Genomic DNA, 22,902 nt, shown 5'->3' with positions numbered 1-22,902 from the left:
AATTTTGACGAATCACACATAAAGGAGATTCACACTTTTTGTTGTAAATAGCCACATCAACTGCCAGTAAAAATCTTTTGTCTGAAGGCTGCTTTATAAACCAGAAAATTCTGATCATAATAATTTAATAAATCATGCCTGCTAAATGTTTGTCTCTATGCCTGAATTATTTGATTATTTTAGTGTTTAAATGTGCAACCTATACGAGTACCAAAATGTAACAGTGAAAAGAAAAACTCTGGAATCTAAATCCCAACTATAATTATTTCTTTCAATGCCTTTCCTGCATTTCATGTCTCCCCTGATTCAATATTTAGTGATTTAAGTACACACTTAATATTAGAGCAGCAACAGAGGTCAAAAGACACCTTTTAGTTCTTATTTCCACAATGACAAAATCAATTTTAAATATCTTCCCATCAACCATTTTGATTTTTCCTCATTTCTTCTATGTTTGACAATAGTGTTCTGCAGTTCCTGAATGTTTACAGTTTCATGGAAATTTCATGAAATACACCTTGAACAATGGGAGGGGCCAACTGACCCCTGGCATAACACCTTTATAGAATATTAGTGTTCTCAGGACCACTAAGGTACTTTCATTCCATTTTATTTTGGACGATAATCATTGCTTCAAATAATTTTGACACTTTATTAGAAAAGTTTCCAGGCTGGGCACTGTAACATAATCTTCCAGTCGTATTTCATGTGCTGTTCTTGTTGCTCACATCATCAGTGAGACAGGTGTTTTCAGTTATGTTGTGTCAGCATGGTCTTACTAGAGAAGAGATACTGCATATTCTGGAGAACGTAAATATTGAATCAGAAGGCAGCTTATCAGATTTGGATGGTGATTTTCTGCCAGAGACAACTGACGATGAAGTGAGGATGTGTACTACATCAGTAGACGACTCCCCATCTCAGTTCTTTCTGCAACTGTCCCAGCAGACAAATTGTGCAATGATGAAGATGATAGCTACATATATGGAACAGAATAGAAGGTTGATAACTTGGCATCACATAGTCAAAGAGTTGCTTTGAACTCCTGACAGAAAAAGTATGATACCCTGTATATGCCAAGTGGCTGACTCCATCAGTACTTATTGACTTCACTTATCAGATACCTCATCTTTGATGAGAAGTCATCTCAAACTCAAAACATTTCTGCTGACAAGTTCATTCTTATTTCTGAAATATGGAACAAGTTCATGCAAAACTGCCCATAGTGACAATACCACTGTTGATGAACAGCTACTTCCAAGCAAAGTAAGGTGCAGGTTTACCCATTTTATGTCAAACAAACCTGGCAAATATTGGCCCAAATTTTGAACAGCTGCAGACATGGCATTGCAATGCCTTCCCATACCTGTTAAAGGAAAAAGTCCAACCAGACAACCAGCCATCAGGAGAGTATGTCGTTCCTTGCCTCATAGAGTCATATTTAAACCAAGGAAGGAACATAACAGCAGATAACTTCTTAACATCCCTTTGGCTTACCAAGAAACTTTAACAGAAGAAAACTTCATTAGTGGGTAGAATGAATACGATTGTTTGAAATCTCCCCAAATGCATAAGAAGAATAATTCTGACTTACACTCCACCCCCATCTGGAGGAAGACTGATAAGCCACATAGCACTGTGACAGTGCACCAAAGGAAGAAGAATAAGACCATCAGTAATGTCAGCACATTAAAACCTGAAGTAGCTGTGAGTGAAGAAGGAAGAAACCTGAACTGTTACCTTTTATAATGTGACAAAGTATGGTGCAGTCATTGTAGATTAAAAGATTCATTAATATTCAACTAATGTCACTTGCAGGAGATGAATGATGCATATCTTTTAAAAAATCCTAGACATGATTGAAATAAATGTGTGAATCATCTACAGTCATATACCCAAAAATAATCTGAAGGGATCCATTAGATGAACTCACAAATGGGGAACAACAAAGAGTAAGACAGGAGCCAGAAAGTTAGGAGAAATAAAAAAAACAAAAAACAAAAAAAAAAACATTTCAAATTGTTTGTGCAAAGAAAAAAGACCAGTGACAAATGAGAGAAATGCATAAATCTGCTTGCAGAAAAGTGTAAGAAAAATAATGATGTCCAGTTTAATTTCAGAGTTTCAAAACAAACAAGTGAAATAAATGAAGAAGTTAAGAATGAAGAAGTTAAGAACATCACATTTCTGGGTAGATGAACGGAAAATATATAGGTTTAACTCTAATCATGTTGTGGATTGAAAATGCATATCTCAATTAGGTGTCAAATGACCCCTTCACTACCTTACGTTACCTTACACCAGCTGAAATGCTACATAATTTCCAAAAGTGAAATAAAATATCAAATACTAATAGTCACTGACCTGTAATCTTGTAATATGTGTGCTAACTAATTTGAACTGATGCCTTAGTTGTCTGGAACGAATTAGTGCCTGTAATCTCAGGTATCCCTGTCTTATAGTCCTGTAGTGAATACGTGGTCCGCGTGCTCTCCAGTGCTTCTGGAATACAACTGCAGCCTTGCGTAATGCTAAGTACCTGGAATGAGGAAAATCACCGTTTATTTAAGAAGAAAACAGAAAATAGTCCATTATTGTGAAAATAAACCAAAATAAAAATACAATACAGAAATACACTGCAGAAAAAAAATCACAGTACAAGAAGGTGTTGTGCAGCATAAATGAAACTTGGTAGGTGTGTTTCTATATCAGAAAGATGATGTCTATTCAAATTTTGCGCCAGTTGCATAAGAGTGGCGCTATTAGTGCCACTATGAGGATGAAAATCAGGTTTGTTTTAAATACATGCTGTAAAGGTCATGAGCATTAGTTATCTTTGAGATTGGATGTGGAGTTGATGTTAGCCAAGACTACCTTTAAGGTGACAAAGATGCAATTATCAACACCTCACTGAGTTTGAAAGAGGCATGTAATAAGACTACAAGAAGTTGAATGTTCCGTGTGTGACATTACAGAAGGACTTGGCAGGAAAGTAGTTACTGTACATAGTTGCTAGCAGCGGTGGTCAAGAGAATGTATGGTTGCAAGAAGTAACGGCTGTAGATGGCCACGTGGCACTAGTGAGAGGGAATATCATTGTGTTCGGCGTGTGGCTCTGACACATTGTACTGTAGATTTTATTACACTACCTGACTTAACTAGGGCAAATGTCGAAAAGGATTATGAAATAGCAGCTATAAAAATTACTCAGTTCAACCTGGTTATTGCTACAGTTTACCGATCACCATCCGGGAATTTTGAACTTTTCTTAAACAAAATGGAGTCATTGCTAAATAAAGTAAATAAAATGGATTGTGAATTGATAATCTGTGGTGACTTCAATATTGACTTCCTCACGAATAGTGGAAATAGGGAGACCGTTTTGAACTTTGCAACGTCCTACAATTTAAAGGCTGAAGTAAAAGCAGCTACCCGAGTATCAGAAACTTGCCAAACAGCTCTTGATCAGTTTCTAGTCAAGAAGAGTTTACACAACACCTCACTAAAAATTTTCAATGCAGGTTTCAGTGATCATCTTGCTCAAATATTAAGCATAAAAGTACAAGGCAGTATTATTAACAACATGTCTTTCAGAACAGCATATCGAAATTATAATCAGCATAATGTGAACTACTTCAACAACTTATTACACAAAGAAAAATGGCTAGGAGTGTACAAAATGAACGATATAAATGAAAAATTCAACACTTTCATTGATACATTAACCCATTTCTTTGAACTTGCATTCCCACTGAAAACATTAACCATATGGGGAAACTCTAGAACAAACAGTTGGATCACAAAGGGAATAAGGGTTTCATGCCAGAAGAAAAGACTACTTCATGAAATATGTAACTCCAAAAATTCCTCACCTGTAGTACGCGCATACTATAAAAAATACTCCAAAATATTAAGAAAAGTAATAAGAGCAGCAAAAATAATGCATAATGATGAAATCATTTATAATTCAGCTAATAAATCAAAGGCTATGTGGAGTGTTATAAAAAAAGAATGTGGAGAATACAGACAACCTTGCAAAAATATAACACTATCACATAAAAATAAAAAAGTAACAAACTCCTTAGAAGTAGCCAACACATTTAATAACTTTTTCACAGGTGTCGCTGAAAATATGTTACAATCAAACTTTAAGAGCACCCAGGCAAATGAATATAAAATAAGTGCATGTAGAGGATCAATGTACATCAGTTCTGTTTCACAAGATGAAGCAGCTAAAGCAATAAAAGGACTAAAAAATTCCAAATCGGCAGGTATTGATTGTATACCTGCAACAATGTTAAAGAAGAGCGCATCAAACCTAATTGAAGTACTCACACATTTATGCGACTGCTCACTTCAGGCAGGCACTTTCCCTGATGTGTTGAAAACATCAAAAGTTATTCCTGTATATAAAAAAGGGGATAAAGACAATGTAAATAACTACAGACTCATCACAATTTCCTCTTGCATCTCTAAAGTACTGGAAAAAGTTATGTATGAGAAACTTATGAAATTTATAAATAAAAACAGCATCCTATGTAATGAACAACATGGATTCAGAAATAAGAGGTCAACAACAACTGCAGTCTATGACTGCATCAATTCCATCCTAAACCTGATGGACAAAAAACAGGAAACAATATAAGTCTTTATTGACTTGTCAAAAGCTTTTGACATGGTGGACCATAAAATTCTGCTATCAAAGCTAGAAAGATATGGTATTCGAGGTCTGTCCAACAAGTGGATTAGTTCCTTCCTGACTAATCATATGCAGGAAGTGTGCATCAAGCACACAAATATTGAACTAAAAACTGTATCTAATCACTTATCTGACTATAAACAAATGAAATGTGGTGTACCCCAAGGATCAGTATTGGGTCCCTTCTGTTTCTTCTGTACATAAATGATCTAAGCTTAAATACTGATGCACACAAAACAATCATATTTGCAGATGACACCATGATTCTACTAAAAGGAGACGATGATGAACAGTTACAGCAGACAGTAAACATGGTCACGAAACAACTTAGCAGCTGGGCACAGAGTAAACAGCTTGTAATAAACAGTAAGAAAACCGTTGCTCTAAAATTCCACAATGTTCCTAACAAGGACATGTTTATCCCATCAGTCTCCATCAATGACGAACCAGTTGGTAACAGTACTGAAACCAAATTCTTAGGACTTTGGCTGCAGAGTAACATCAGATGGAATAAGCATATTGAATATCTCAATGCAGAACTGAGCAAAACAGGTTACCTTCTTTGTTCATTAAAATCATGCTGTAGTGAGAAAACAGTATTGAATGCATATCATGTGTACTTTCATTCTCGTCTTAGATATGGGGTCACCTTCTGGGGAAACTCTAAAACAGCTAATAGCGCTTTTAAACTACAAAAAAGGGCCATTAGAATCTTGTTTGGGTGCAAGCCTAGAGACTCTTGTAAACCCCTTTTTAAGAAATCTGGTATTCCTCCATTACCATGTGTATACATTATGGAAACACTTTTGTTCTTTAAATTAAATGTAATAGGCAAGGACCGGAGACTGCAAAAAAACTGTGATATACATGAGCACTTTACCAGACAAAACAGAAACTTACATATGACTCAAATCAGCACAGCACTGTGCCAAAAAGGTACTTTTCACATGGGAGTTAAGCTTTATAACAAACTTCCTGAAAACATAAAAGCTATCACTGAGGTCAATACATTTGGAAAATCTCTAAAGTCATATTTACAGCATCACTGCTTTTACTCCATTGAAGAATATTTAAATTTATGAAATGTGTTATATAAATACTTACGTGTAAAGTGTATTATTGTAAGCTTAAATATGTATGCCTTGAAATGACTTTCAGCCTGTATATTTATAACTTGACTTGTCCAATGTCTTATGCATAAGCTGTTATGCAGACAACAGGACCAATAAAATACAATCTGCAGCCATACTCTGAGAAGCAGTTGGCACAACAGTGACACAAATAACTGTTACAAATCAGTTATTTCATGGACAGCTCCCTGCCAGATGGCCAATAGTGTGACTCCAAACCACCACCATTTGTAAGTTCATTGGTGTCAAGCAAGAGCTCATTGGAAGGGAGGGTGGAGCTCAGTTGCATTTTCTGATGAAAGCTGGTTCTGCCCCAGTGCCAGTGATAGCCATGTGTTGATTAGGAGGAAGCCAGCTGAGGACCTGCAACTAACTTGTTTGCATGCAAGACACACTGGACCTGCACCTGGAGTTATGGTATGGGGTGCAATTTTGTATGGCAGGAGCACTTTCATGGTTATCCCACACCCCTGACTGCAAAACTGTATGTCAATGTGGTGTTTTGAGCTGCTGTGCTGCCATTCATGAACAGCATTCCAGTGGGTGTTTTCCAACAGGATAATGTTCTTGCACATACTGCTGGTGTAACCCAACATGCTCTACAGAGTATCAAAATGTTGGCTTGGCCTTTTTGATTACCAGATCTATCTCCAATCAAGCACATATGGGACACCATCGGGCAATAACTACTCTGGTGTCATCCACAAACAGCATTAACTATCCATGTATTGACCAAGTGCCACAGGCATGGAAATACATCGCACAAACTAACAGCCAGCATTTTTAAAATACAATGCATGCACATTTGCATGCTTGCATTCAACATTCTAGCTGTTACACTGGTTATTAATGTGCTAGCATTTCACGTTTGCCATGGCTCATCTCACACTTATATTAACCTGTGATCTTGCAATTCTAATCACTTAAATGTGTTACCCAGGAAAATGATTCCCAAAATTTCATTACTCTACATTAATCATTGTTTGATGTTGCAATATTTTCCCGTGAGTGTCTATTAATAAAGACTTTAAATTTATAAGAATGAAAAGTTTTCAATGGTGCTGAACAGGGTCATACAGTATTTTATGAAAGGATACACCACCATTAGACTGTATATTAACATATGCATGTGCTTGTCTTGTATTTACCTGCTTTGGGCTGATTTTACCAGGTATGATGTGCTTCCTAGAAGACATTATTTTTGTGCCACTTATGACAATGTTAAGCAAGTATGTTGAACAGTGTATTTGTCATCTTGCACAGAACACAGCAAAATGATGTTAACAATATAAGAACATTGCACTTGATAATGGAGTGAAGCTGAAATCTAGACTGAACAGAAAAAATACAGTAATATGCAGACATATAGTGGTCTACTCTTCCAAAAAATTATAAGAATTATTTTATGTATTCAAAATGAATGATGGTTTCAGGATATTTCTCATTACTACCATTATATAAATACAGCAACAATAGAATGTATTCTCACAGAAAGAATCTTTCACTCTGCAGTAGAGTGCAAACTGTTTTGACACTTTCTGGCAGAATAAAACTGTGTGTCACATTGGGACTCAAACATGGAATCTTTCCTTTCATGGACAATACTCTTACTGGATGTGAAATATGGGTGCAGCTCACAACCTGCCCTCAAAGCTGCATACATCAACAGAATAGTGCTTCGTTCTTCCAGCAAAGTATGCAGATACCTTGTACAAAGGGGGATGTTTCCAGAATGAGATTTTCACTCTGCAGCGGAGTGTGCACTGATTTCAAACTTCCTGGCAGATTAAAACTATGTGCCTGACCAAGACTTGAACTCGGTCCAGCACACAGTTTTAATCTGCCAGGAAGTTTCATATCAGTGCACACTCCGCTGCAGAGTGAAAATCTCATTCTGGAAACATCCCCCAGGCTGTGGCTAAGCCATGTGTCCGCAATATCCTTTCTTTCAGGAGTGCTAGTTCTGCAAGGTTCGCAGAAGAGCTTCTGTTAAGTTTGGAAGGTAGGAGACAAGGTACTGGCAGAAGTAAATCTGTGAGGACAGGGCGTGAGTCATGCTTGGGTAGCTCAGTTGGTAGAGCACTTGCCCGTGAAAGGAAAAGGTCCCGAGTTCGAGTCTCGGTCCGGCACACAGTTTTAATCTGCCAGGAAGTTTCACCTTGTACAAAGTTTGGAAGGTAGGCAGAAGAGGTATTGGTGGAAATAAAGCTGTGAGGGCAGGTGATTGGATAGCTCAGCTGGTAGGAGTGTTGCCCACAAAAGCCAGGGTTCAGGCTCAAGTCTTGGTCCAGCATGTAGTTTTAATCTGCTTGGTAGTTTCAGAATGCAATCTGCTTATAAAAGATACTATTAATTTCACGGATTAAGAAGTGAATGTGAACAAGAAAATAACCTGGCAACAAAGTTCTGAATAATATATGATGTCTAATGTTGTAAAATAAATGAGAAAGCACTACCCCCCCCCCCCCCCCCCCCCGCTCTCCGATAGCTGAGCAAGTTAAAGTGCCCATTTCTGGGACACGGCACACCAGCCCTGGATAAAAACTGCCTCACAGATTAATGATGGGAGCTGGTGTGCCAGCCTGGACATGGTTATAGGCAGTTTTCCACATTCTGATTCAGTTACATGTTGAACAAACACTTTGTCGCATTTGGCTATGTGAACTACATGTAGACAAAATGGGAACATGTATTCCTCCCAAGGCTGAAGGGGTGGGGGGGAGGAAGCTGGCAGCAGCTGTGAAATGACCTTGAGAGAGGCAAACCTATCACAAAAGTAGCCTATTTGTACGTATGGTTGGTTCTAGATGATACTGAAGATGTATCATACCAATCTCGACCTGGCATTGGCTGTATAAAGGGCGCTGGAGAGGAAGGAATGATGGAAAAATGCTATGAGGTAAAAAAAAAGTGATTGGTCGCAGAAGTAACAAATATCATGGTGTCAACTACTGAACAGCAGAGAGAAAATGCAAAGATAAAGAATGTGCAACAAAGTTTGAGATAAAGAATGTGCAACAAACTTTGACTAGTGAAAGAATGAGTGCACCACATTTTTCACAAATTCACTGCTGGACACAGTAAGCAAAGTAACAACAGAGATGACAGGAGAAAATATGCAAAAATTCTATGAAATAAAATATTATTAGTAACACTATTTCTACTACTGTTACTATTACTAATGCTGTTAAATAAATACTATTAATACATGTTCTAGAAGGGCTGAAAAACACACATTTGACTTATTGTAAATGCACAATTTCTACAATGACATTATACTGGAAGATTATGCAGGTAAAAAAATTGGGACATAGAGAGACAGTATGTCCATACTGCCTGCCTACTACTGAAGTAAAAATAGTACACATCTTTCACCACCAATGGTGTGTGTCAGAGCCACATAGTTGATAACAGAAATTATACAGATTAACACCTCTGTCTCCTTATCAGCATATAATTTTGACACAGATATTTTTTGAATAATATTACGATCAGTTTATCTCACAGTATATTTCTTTGTAAGCCACACTGTCACTCTTCAGTTTAAAAAATATAAGAAGAAATTTTTAGTTGCAAATACTTCAGATCTTTGCAAATTTAATGTGTTTTGAAGCATTCTGGTTAATGAATCTGACCTACTGAACTTGGTTTAACCTACAAAAGAAGTGTTAACAACTTCCTGCTGTATTTGTCACTAGTTCCAAACTCCATGCATTCAGATTGTGGTTGATATTTAACAAACAGAAACTTTAATTACTTCACATTTAGCTCTCATTGTCAATTATCAGGCATAAATTTTAAAACATCAAGATTTCTAGGTGAGTCCCAATCTGGAACAACATTTCTATTTGTCAGAAAGTTCCATTTCAGTGTATACTTTACTATAGAAGAAAAATTCATACCTATTCTAAAACTATTACATCCTTAATATCAAGAATACAAAAGCATCTAGGTATGCAAGAAGTACTGTCAGATTCAAGTTTTAGGCAGGACATGAGGTGTACTTGATCAGATTATTTTGTCTCCACTTCATAATGGCTTTCTATGAGGCTGAAACTGGTTCTGATTTGTCAGTAAATAATAAATATTGCAACTGTTACTGTTATGTTCATCATTAAAGTCACCAATTTTGTTACTTTTGTTTCTACACACTAATTCACATATATTATTCTTCACAATGAATTTACAGGTAAATAATTATACCAAGAGCTGTGCTGGCTGTAGTGTGGCATATGATTAGTGTCACTGGTTGGCATACTGTAGAATGCCATCTCAACTCCACTACCGGCAATTATCTGTTATTCAGTATTTGTTCTTTCTGGAAGGTCCTTGGATTTTTTTTTGTCTGTAATGGTTTCATGTTCAGGAATATTCTACATTTGCATAAACAGCAGCACTCTCTATCCACGAGTTCAGTTCTGTTCTGCCTATACATCACTGTTCACAGTACACATTTTCTGTGTTAAGTAGTGTACTTTGTTGATGATCGTGCTTTCTGATTTTGACTTGATTGTGGTTACAGCATGACATCATTTGATGGAGACAATGAGTGCTTCAAAAGCTCCACATTACAACCAGGCAAGACAGAAGTTGTCATCTACATGGACAGAAACCAATATACATGTAGTACATTGCTCCCAAGACCTGTACATTCAGGGTTTCTAAGCACCAGCAAGTCAGCTGCACAATCAGTATCTGTCAGTGTTTTATGGAGATGCTGATCACAGCCTGACAAATAGGCTCAAAGGATTCAATTGAGTCACCTAATAAAACACTTAGGATGACATGATGTGTTTGCCAAATGCTTACTTTTACTCAGATTTCACAGCCCAGCAGTGGATTAAGAACAGCAAGGAGTAGCTCATTACCTGGAGTAAATTCCAGGTCAACTCAGGAAAACATTTGATGATAATCAGCAACAAGTCTGCTTAGTGGGAGAATAACTGAAGATCAGGGCCAAACATCATGGGGAAATGACACAGTCTAACATACAGAACGTTTCGGCCCTATAGCACATTGTGGATCCAAATATGACAGAAGTTGACAAAATCTCACCCTTGATGGAAGGAATCACAGACAACATGTACCAAGCTCTTCAAGGGAATTGACGTCACAACAATTGAGAAATACATCAAGTGGTGCCATAGCATCAAGGAAATGAAGAAAAAAATCTGATGAAATAAGTATGACAAACCCCCACATGTGACACCTATGGCAGCTATGGAAGACTACTAAAACCTCAGCTCTCTCATAAGCCAAGCAGTAGGGGAAAAGAAACAGTAGTACATGGCAGCCAGAACCATCAGACCAAGCAAGCAAGAGAGAGCAGCCATGCTAATAGAAATTAACTGGCAAATAGGAAAATAATATGCTCTTTACTCCACATCCAACATAAGTCCACTTTTATCGGTTATGGCTTCCATATACCACTAATAAGATCAACTGCTAAAGATTGAAGGAATTTTAAAAAAGTGGATTGTCTACAATATGTTGTAAACTGGATGTGATTGTTGAACTAGTTCCTGTGCAAATTACTAATTTATTAAAGCTGTCAAAGAAGCAAAAAAAAATAAAAGAGTGAAATCCAGTGGAAACAGGATGGTATGGATCAGTATGGTGAGTTATATGAGGACCATCCAGTTACACATTCAAAAAAAACAGCAGATGAACTTCTCCAAGTCTAAATTACCACAGGAGAGAGAAGTGGCAAGAAGCTACAAAGAGTCACGATTTCATGCACTCAAGTCACAAATTTTGGCAACTAAAGAATGAATTGGATGCATATTCTAAGCCTGAGTGATATCAATGCAACATTATTCCAAAGCCACAACACATTTTTTGCAAAAGTCTGAAGCAGTTATGAACAAAAACCACAGTAGACTTGTGGAGACACAGTTATGATTCAAGTGCCCTCAGCTACTCCCCCATACAGAGATCTCATGCAAGTTCACAACTGATGAGCTGGAGGAAGCTTTGAAAAGTGTGGGTGTAAACAAAGTGACTGGTTTTGATGAAGTGAATTCAGAGTTTAATGAAAAATACAGGCCTGAAATCTAACAAGGGAACCTCCCCATCGCACCCCCTCAGATTTAGTTATAAGTTGGCACAGTGGATAGGCCTTGACAAACTGAACACAGATCAACCGAGAAAACAGGAAGAAGTTGTGTGGAACTATAAAAAATAAGCAAAATATACAAACTGAGTAGTCTATGTGCAACATATGTAACATGAAGGGTAATGTAAGCTAAGGAGTACCGTGGTCCCGTGGTTAGCGTGAGCAGCTGTGGAACGAGAGGTCCTTGGTTCAAGTCTCCCCTCAAGCGAAAAGTTTAATTTTTTAATTTCAGACAATTCATTTGTTGCAGTTTATGTGACAAACTCTTATGTTTTCATCACTTTTTTGGGAGTAATTATCACATCCACAAGAAAACCTAAATCGGGCAAGGTAGAAGAATCTTTTTACCCATTCGCCAAGTGTACAAGTTAGATGGGTCGACAATATATTCCTGTCATGTGACACACAAGACGTGTTTTCCTGTGGAGGAATCGGTTGACCTATGACCTTGCGATCAAATGTTTTCGGTTCCCATTGCAGAGGCACGTCCTTTCGTCTACTAATCACACGGTTTTGCGGTGCGGTCGCAAAGCACAGACACTAAACTTATTACAGTGAACAGAGACGTCAATGAATGAATGGACAGATCATAACTTTGCGAAAATAAAGAAAGTAAAATTTACATTTGAGGGAAGACTTGAACCAAAGACCTCTCGTTCTGCACCTGCTCATGCTAACCACGGGACCACGGCGCTCCTGAGCTCCCACTATCCTTGTTGTTGCATATCTTGCGCATGGACTACTCAGTTTATATATTTTGCTTATTTTTTCATAGTTCCACACAACTTCTTCCTGTTTTCTCGATTGATCTGTGTCCAGTTTTTCAAGGGCTATCCACTGTGCCAACTTATAACTAAATCTGAGGGGGGTGCGATGGGGAGGTTCCCTTGTAAGCAGTGCTTGTACAGCGATATAATATGATTCTGATTATCTGAAAACTGCCAACAAAATTTAGGGCTGCAAAAGTAATAACTGCCAAAAAACCTGACAAAGTTGGCAATGAATCATCACATTAAAGACCTATATCACTACTTAGTGTATTTTATAAACTGCTATAATGAATGTTGCTAAGTGAAACCCAGTCATTAAAAGACAAAGTAATTCCACTCCAACAAGCTGGTTTTCAAAAGAATCGCAGCAGCTGTGATCAGTTCAGTTATTGATTTTAACAGCCTTTATCAAAGCAGACTACCAGCACAAACTACGGACAGCAGTAGCATTTGTTGATCTTATGGCCACATTTGATACCTTACGGTGCCACAACCTGCTACTTAAATTTGCAGAGACCTTACCATGCAAAGTATTGGTTAATCTAATGGACAGCATCCCTATCAACAGGTGATTCCAAGTATCCCTTGGAGTAAAATGAAGTAGATGGCAAAGGTTGAGTGATAGGTTACTGCAGGGCTCTATGCTATCACCAATCCTTTTTAACCTTTATACTGGCGATACATCCAACATAAATGTTAAAAAGATAGAATTTCATGATGATCTAGAACTAGCTTATCATATCAAGCAGGAGAACTGACGGAGTATGAAAGAGTTTTTATGACAGATTTAAATACAATGGATAATTACTTCAAGTACTAGAGATTGAAGCCAAATCCATCTCAAAAAGAGGTAAATTCTTACCATCATAAGAACTGTGGGGCAAATCACAAATTAAATGTGATCTTTGAAAATGTTCCTCTGGAACATAGCCCACACCTAAAAACTTGGGAGTCATTTTGGACTGGACCCTTACTTTTAAGAACCACCAAAAATATAGTAAAAAAAGTGAACATAAGAACTGATATTATTAGAGAACTAGCTCAGTCAGGATGGGGTGCAAACGCAGATACTCTTTGTACTGCTATGTTGGCACTGGTCCACTCTTCAACATAGTACTGTGCTCCAGCAGGGAAAAACAGTGCACATGCAAGCAAAGTTGATGTTAAACTAAATCAAGCAATGAGAATAATTAGTGGCACTACTAAATCACCACTACTTCCATAGCTGCCTGTATTATATAATACTGCATCACCATCAATTAGACAATCAGAGAGTTCCAAAAGTGTATTACTTATCAAAACCTACTTCTGTGTACCCAGCTGCAGAATATACCCACCAGCAGGCTTAAATCCAAGAAGCCACCATGGTCAACATGAGGTGCGCCTCTTGTGTGTGATGTGTGCCAAGAATGGAAAGAGGTTTGGCATCTATACCTACATCTACATGGACACTCTGCAAATCACATTTAACTGCCTGGCAGAGGGTTCATTGAACCACCTTCATAATTCTCTATTATTCCAATGTCGTATAGTGCGCGGAAAAAATGAACACCTATATCAGAAGTTTCCTCCAGCAAATTCTCACTTTGTTACTGATCCTAACAAAACTGTGAGTTGATTTGGTCCTCCGAGGAAACTGTGGACAGCTCTGATTCTGTACATGGCATGGAAGGTGTGGTATCTGTTCATATGAATGGGGATTCAGGGATGTCCTGATGTGCAACTGTGGGATTGTTGTGCAGCACCTGACTGAAGAGCATTTATTACCAAAATTTCCTGGTAGAGTCAATGAACTGCAATGAATCACATTAAAATCTGTGGACTGGTTAAGGCACCTAGATACTCAGTCACAAAATTTTTATGTTTTGGTTCACTTACACACTGCCAGAAAATTAGTACATTGAGAAAGATGACATCAATTTTGATCAGATAACATTTTGATCAGATACATTCACAGAAGCACAACTTGCACACACATGTCCACTCCATCTAGCTGCTGAGACTGAACTTTGTATAAGCTCTTTAGTCCTGCATCCATCACTTTTAGTGAATACATAATGAATTGTTCCAACTTACTCATACTGTTCTTCAATATTTGGTCATTAGTTGGCATTAGAGTGTAATTCAAGATGGCAGCACACATGGACTTACTGGTAGATCGCACAGTAAATATCAGTACATTACCATCAGTAAATTGTCTACTACGTGAAAAAAAGTGATAAAAGGTGTCAGAACATGTGTAGTGACACACAAATGGTATCATTCATGTTGCTTCACGGAAGCAAATCTTAGTAAAAATTTGTGTGATTGTGGAACTGAGTCTAAAGGTCCTGAAGCTGCCTTAGAGATGTGTAATGCAAGACTTGAAATAAGTGTGAGGGAAGAACTACAAAACGACTTAACTAAAGCCAGACAATAAGCTGAAATGCTGAAAAGTTTGATTCAGTATGTGGACATACCGACAGAGACGCAAAGCTGCGAACAGGAGTGTTTGTTTATTAGGCCTAAGAAATGCTCCCGCCCTGTGTTAAATATGAATGTTTATCATGTTCCACTAATGAACAGATATGAGGTGTTAAATTCAGACAGTCAAAAGCCACGAAAAAAAATCTCAGTGCTGCAGGATGTGGTGTCACAGCCAGACACCACACTTGCTAGGTGGTAGCTTAAATCGGCCGCGGTCCATTAGTACATGTCGGACCTGCGTGTCGCCACTGGCAGTGATCGCAGACCGAGCGCCACCACACGGCAGGTCTCGAGAGACGTACTAGCACTCGCCCCAGTTGTACGGACGACATTGCTAGCGACTACACGTACGAAGCCTTTCTCTCATTTGCCGAGAGACAGTTAGAATAGCCTTCAACTAAGTTAATGGCTACGACCTAGCAAGGCGCCATTTGTACCATTGCATGTACCTCAAGATAGAGTCTCACTTGTATCATCCAGAATGCTGTATACCAAAGGACAATATAAAAGTTAAGTGTTCTAGTAGCTACGTTCTTTTCTTTATCACATTCATTACGCATCCTGTTCCAGACTTAACGCCAGACGGCGTGAGTTGACGCGTGCCCTTTCAGCTACTTCACTGTGGACTGGCTGCTTTGTCAGTCCACTACACAGGAAACTGTTCATACACGTCTATGGACCAAAAAAATGCCTGTGGCAAATTGTTACCATTATGTCCTGTTAAACATAAACATGGTGTTAACATAATATGTGACAACAAGGAATGGAAGACAGAAAAACAAACAGTGAAGGAAAAAGAAAAAATTTACATTCTATCAATGTGTCATGGTAAGGGATTAGCTACAATCATGTCTGATATCCAGACTATAAAGTCACTAGATTTACAAAACCTGGAACTCCCTTATGAGAAGTGCTGAAAAACTGTGAAACTGCAGTAAAAAGTGTTGTGAACTCTGTCATAATCGAAGGAGGTAATGATGTGTATAAAAACGAGAGTAGCCTTGCTGTAAAAGCACTGAAACAATCACTAGGAAAAATGTCACAAGCGAAAGTATTTGTCATAAGCATTCCTCACAGACATGACTTAATTGGTTCAAAAATGGTTCAAATGGCTCTGAGCACTATGGGACTCAACTGCTGTGGTCATAAGTCCCCTAGAACTTAGAACTACTTAAACCTAACTAACCTAAGGACAGCACACAACACCCAGCCATCACGAGGCAGAGAAAATCCCTGACCCAGCCGGGAATCAAACCCGGGAACCCAGGCATGGGAAGCGAGAACGCTACCGCACGACCACGAGATGCAGGCTGACTTAATTCAAAACTAATTTTTTAGATAGTGAACTCATTACAACAAACCAAAAACTCAGAAAGGTCTGCAGCAGTTTTGTGCACACAACCTTCACTGAGGCAACCAGTTCTGACAGAGGGTACTTTAAAAGACATGGACTGCATAGAAATCAGCTAGGCAAGAAAGCGCTGACCAAAGAAATTCTCCAAGCAATAAAAGTGGTAGGGGTGGGCATGCACAAAAAACTTGCACTACCTGCAATGGTTCATTGCCAATGACAAAACAAATGGAGACTGCACCAACAGCACATGAGGAAGAAACATCTCTGGCTACATCTCTAGAATAAATTAGGCCTACATCAGCATCAGAATGGGAACCATCATTGTTACCATTGACATCATCAGAAGCAGTAGTAGATAATTTATCAGCTATAGAAGCACCTTCACAAACCGCAGCAGAAGTTACACCAGCAATGATAACTACATCCCCATCAAAAGGAGGGAAGACGACTACAGCAGAAGAAGCAGTATCAAGTGTTGTGTGTAAGCAGAAAACAGTGCCTCCTCTTCATCTACATGATTTTTAGTGGAACACAGCAAGACAAAGAAGCCCATAAAATAAGTAATGTAAAAGATATTGTAGCTCCTAACCAAACCGCTTATTCTAAAGACAATAACAATTCTGATCTTAAAATTTGCTATCTGAATATTCAAGGAGTAAAAGACAAAGAATTTATTGTAAATAATTTTGGACTAAGGAGAAAATTTGATATTTTTTGCTTGAGTAAACACAGGGCAACAGAGAGTGAACTTACAGCTATCAAACTAGATAACTATAAAATAGTGAATGGTTACTGTATAAAAGTGCATAGAAGGAGTGGTGTGGCATTGTATACTAGCCAGTCACTCAGCCACACCATCAATAGGTTGGATCTAGACTATTTGTGTGATGAACAGAATTCTGAAACCACTGGTATTGTTTGTGAAAATTTTAAGTTACTGATAATAGCCTTATACAGGTCACATAAGGGTAACATTAGTGTTTTTTTTTTTAACTGAACATGCTGTTAGATGTATTTAGAAAGACAAAATAGTTACATTATGACATTGTAATAGGTGGAGGTTTGAATGTAGATTTTGATGTAACAGCAGCCAAACATAGTGTTACTAAGCTCAATAATCTTCTAAGACAGTACAATCTGCACTTTATCAATAATAGACCCACAAGAGGTGAAGCATGTCTTGACAATATCTTTGTCAGTTTCAATACTACAGAAGAATCATGTGATGTGACAGTATTCCCATTCTCAGACCATGATTCTGTATCATTAAATTACATAAGTAGGTTATGTGCTGATAAGTGTAACATTGATAAGTCTGTCCCAAAAATGGTAATCACTAGACCAGTCAAAAATGATAAAATTGACAAGTTTTGTAAGTCCCTTACTAATAGAGACTGGTTTGGTCAATGGTCTGGTGACACAAATTATAGTCTACGTAAAGATCTGTCAGCAAAACTAATATTTGAAAGATTTTTCTGACTGCATTCTGATAAAGAAATGCAAAATAATCAACAAAGGCTCCAAAGGCAAGGGTATAAACAAACAAAACCCATTGTATACTGCACAACTAACAAATCTGAATAACCAAGTTGTGTTGTTGCACAGTACACATAAAAATCTGAAGACAAACCATGCCAGATCAGCCTATGTTGAATGTAGGAATAAGCACAAAAAAGCCATTGTGGAAGCCAAAAGAGCACACGACTTCAACAGTATTGAGAATTACACGAATAAATGCAAAACTGCATGTAAACTAATAAATAGTGTTACTAAAGATGAAAGAAATACAAAAATCAGTGTATGCCCTCAGAAATTCAACGAATTCTTTATTAAATCAGTACAAGAAGTAGTAAATGCTATCACCAAACTTGTCATTAGCTCATTTGAGATTCTTTCAAAAAATTTCTGTAAATCACTAGTAAATACAAGTATGTTTACCTTCTCTGAGGTCCCAACTAGTCTCGTCCTAGAAACAGTTAAACATTTGAAATCATCTGAGAGCGGAGACATATATGACACTACTTGTAACATCCTAAAAAAAGTAATAGATAGTATTGCGTATCCTTTAACATACTGCATAAATAAGTGTATATATGAGGGATATTTTCCTGATGAGCTAAAAGTGTCTAGGGGAGTTCCAATATATAAAAAAGGAGATATCAACTCACCTCCAAGCTACAGACCAATTTCCACAGTCCCAGCTCTCTCCAAAGTGTTTCAATGTGTAATATACCAACAGTTAGTTATACATGTACTTTGAAAATGCATGAATAATTAGTGAATCACACATGGTTTCAGAAAAATCTTGTCAACTGTTGATGCTATAGACTCAGTAGTCAAACATATACACCAAGTGTTTGAGGATAAAGGATTTGCTCAAGTCACCTTTTGTGATCTAAATAAGGGTTTCAACTATGAAGAGCATAAAATACTCCTAGAAAAAATGGAGTACTACAGCATTCGAGGTAACAGCCTTAAACTATTAAAATCATACCTACAGGATCGCAAGCAAGCTGTTTGTGCAGGTAAAGAAAAGTCCAGTATTGAATTAGTTAAACTAGGTGTGCCACAGGGATCTATACTGGGGCCTTTTATGTTCCTGATAACGATTAATGATCTCCCACCATTCATCGAGTCCATGACAGTACTATATGCAGATGATACAACTTACCTCCATTGTAGTAATGATTTCAGTAGCCTCAAAGCTTGTGTTGCAGAGACAATGGCTCAAGCATCCTATTGGTTTAAAGTAAATGGCTTCCTACTGAATGATAACAAAATGCAGCAGATTGTTTTTAGTCTAAAAGACAACCCTCCATCAGATGATCCTAGTTGTGTTAAGTTTGTAGGGGTATATATAGATGAAAAATTACCCTGGGGTCAACATGTAGAATATGTTAGTGGTAAATTGTCTAGAGTGATGGTTTTGCTACATCGACTTATGGACTGTGTACCTCAAAATTATGTCAGAATATCATATTTTGTGTTTTTCCAAAGGATCCTAACATACAGTATTATTTTATGGGGGAACTTGTGTTCAGTGTGTGACGTCCTAATACTACAAAAGAAAACCATTAGGATAATTAATGGTTCTCCATATAAACCACATTGAAAACTTTTGCCCTGTGAGCAAAAAATCATGACTGTAATAAACCTATATATTTACCAGGTTTTACTCCACCCAAAAAAGAAGTTACTGGAAGCAAAACATAGAGAAAATACGAGGTGTGGCTAGAAAAAAACCGGACTGATGCTGGAAAAAACATTTATTTACAATTTCATGTTATCTCCTTCAATGTACTCTCCTCCTCGGTCTCTACACCGCTCCATACGAATTTTCCACTGCTTCAACAGTCTCAAATCTAGTTCCTTTCAAAGCTGACTTGACTTTATGGAAAAGAAAAAAGTCACAGGGGGCCAAATCAGGTGAGTAGGGTGGATGATCTAAGATGGGAATGTTGTGTTTTGCCAAAAACGTCTTCACTGACAACGCACTGTGAGCTGGGGCATTGTCATGGTGAAGGATCCATGACTTTTTTCTCCACAAATCGTTCCGTTTTCTCCGTACTCGCTCAGGTAGGGTAGCCAGGACGCTAATGTAGTAATGCTGATTCACTGTTTGTCCCTCTGGTACCCAATCAATGTGCACAAAAAAAAACAATCATCATTGCCTTGAATTTCGATTTTGACATTCGAGCTTTTTTTTGTCGTGGAGAACCAGGAGTTTACCAATGCATCGATTGGCGTTTAGTTTCGGGATCGTAAGTAAAAAACCACGATTCATCGCAAGTAATAACATTTTGTAAGAAGGTGGGATCACTTTCAATGTTTTCCAGGATGTCAGAACAAATCATTCTTCGGTGTTCCTTCTGTTCAATTGTGAGACACTTTGGAACCATTTTTGAACACACTTTGTTCATGTTGAAACTTTCATGAAGAATCTGCCTAACACTTTCCCTGTCAACTCCTGTTAACTCAGGCACTGCTCTGATTGTTAAACGGCGATCTTGTCGAACAAGTTTACCGATTTCTTCAATGTTTGCATCAGTTTTTGCTGACAATGGTCTGCCAGTGCGAGTGTCATCACTGGTGTCTTCGCGGCCATCTTTAAATCGTTTAAACCATTCAAACACTTGTGTTCGTGATAAACAATCATCGCCGTACACTTGTTGTAACATTACAAACGTTTCACTTGCAGATTTTCCTAGTTTGAAACAAAATTTGATGTTAACGCGCTGTTCTTTCTGTACACTCAACATTTTCCGACACACAGACAAAACGTCAACTACTTAAAACAGACGCCACGGGCAGACTGAGTGCAGGAGGCAGATGAAACTCGAGCAGTAGGCGGAGCGAGAGTCACGTGACAGGCCACGCGACTTTCAGCCTTATTGCATTCGTTTTATTGTTTCACCAGTACTAGTCTGGTTTTTTTCTAGCCACACCTCGTATACATTACTACAACACAAGAAGGATTAGATGCATTTATACTCCTTACCACAGACTATTAAAGTCACTTAACAGCTATGAACTGATAGGGCACAAATTATTTAATAAGCTTCCACAATATGTACAATAACTGCCTGAACAAGCACTCAAACAAAAACTGTATGAATGGCTAGTTGCTCACCCATTCTATGACATACATGATTATTTAAAATGTAATATTATTTTGTAGTATTAATGATATGCTTCTTGTTCTCTTTGAATTAACAGTTATATTGTATTATATGCCTGACATTGTCTATTGCTGTAATGGCTGAATGACAATAACATTACTACTACTACTATTATGATTATTATTATTATTACTATTACGCCACCTAGGGGATTGTAGATGTACTTATAAAAGTTTCAACATTGTCCACCAACAGACAGCATAGTGGCACTCATAGCCAGAAGGCTCAGTGTGGTGCAAATGTGTGAAGCGAGCAGGCAGCCATGCCATGGAAATGCACTCGTGCTTCCCACAGCCAACTAAACAAGCCTGAGAGGGATCAATTAGTGGCCTTCAGAGTGGCAGAAGTGACCTTTGAGAGAAGTGCCATACAAGTTGGACATTCTGTGTCAGTCGTCAAAGGTTCTGATATCAGTGGTCACATGAACCTTCTCACATGTCTAGACAAGGTTCTGGACACCCACACAGTATTAGTCACCAGCCAAGATTGTTGCACAGATAAGAGGGTGCGTGAACCAGTTCTCAGCAGTGGGACTATGGTAACGCACACCTCTAGCCCACCTTTCACTAACATCACAACATCGATGTGCACGGCTCGACTGGTGCCATCAGAGGATCACTTGGAAGGTGGAACGGTGTGCTGTGGTCTTCAATAATGAAGATTCTGTCTGTTTACAAGTGACGGTTGTTTGTGTGTGCAGTGTAGACCTCATTAGTTCTGTCTCATAGAGTGCATTCATCCAAGATACACTGGCCCCAACCCAGGCCTAATGGTCTCGGGTGTGATAAGGTACAACTCTCATTGACCTTTCGTGTTTCTGGAGTGGACATTAAACCAGTGATTGGTACAAGCAGAATGTTATTATACCCATCCTTTTGTCGTTCTTGCAACAAAAAGGTGATGCGTTGCTCCAACAGGATAATGCCCGCACACATTTTGTCTGTGAAACACAATGTGCCCTGCAATATGGGCAGCAACTTCCCTGTCCAGTACAGTTTCCAGACTTGTTTCCAATCAAGCATGTGTGGGATATGAGAGGATGAGAAGTGACTCGTGTGACTCATTAACAATAACTCTTACAGGAACAGGTCGAGCAGGTATGGCATAATGTAGCCAGTACTCACAATCTATACAATCGACCAGATGCCAGAGTCAGTGCCTGCATTGCCGCTCATGGAGGACCATATACTAATATCAATGCTTCAGTCTCAGTCAATCATGGTACCTCAGAATTGCCTCTGCTATTGATCTGGCCTTGTAACACTAACCAAAATGGCCTTGCTGTTCTGTTCTGGTACTGTGAATGGCTGAAAGCAAGGGGAAACTACAGCCGTAATTTTTCCCGAGGGCATGCAGCTTTACTGTATGATTAAATGATGATGGCGTCCTCTTGGGTAAAATATTCCAGAGGTAAAATAGTCCCCCATTCGGATCTCCGGGTGGGGACTGCTCAAGAGGACGTTGTTATCAGGAGAAAGAAAACTGGCATTCTACGGATCGGAGCATGGAATGTCAGATCCCTTAATCGGGCAGGTAGGTTAGAAAATTTAAAAAGAGAAATGGATAGGTTAAAGTTAGATATAGTGGGAATTACTGAAGTTCGATGGAAGGAGGAACAAGACTTTTGGTCTGGTGAATACAGGGTTATAAATACAAAATCAAATAGGGGTGATGCAGGAGTAGGTTTAA

General features: G+C 38.3%; 1 protein-coding gene across 1 annotated transcript in view; it reads right to left on the bottom strand.

Annotated features, from left to right (window-relative positions):
* The window catches only part of LOC126262482 (myosin-VIIa-like), a 390,655-nt gene that overhangs the window by 213,399 nt on the left and 154,354 nt on the right, over positions 1-22,902 (bottom strand). The window contains exon 15 of the mRNA XM_049959145.1: positions 2,365-2,539. Within this exon, the coding sequence (XP_049815102.1) occupies positions 2,365-2,539 (175 nt within the window). The remainder of the gene's footprint in view (positions 1-2,364; positions 2,540-22,902) is intronic.

The sequence above is a fragment of the Schistocerca nitens genome, chromosome 6 (assembly GCF_023898315.1).
Source record: "Schistocerca nitens isolate TAMUIC-IGC-003100 chromosome 6, iqSchNite1.1, whole genome shotgun sequence".
NCBI lineage: Eukaryota > Metazoa > Arthropoda > Insecta > Orthoptera > Acrididae > Schistocerca > Schistocerca nitens.
This window is presented reverse-complemented; position numbering and strand designations above follow the sequence as displayed.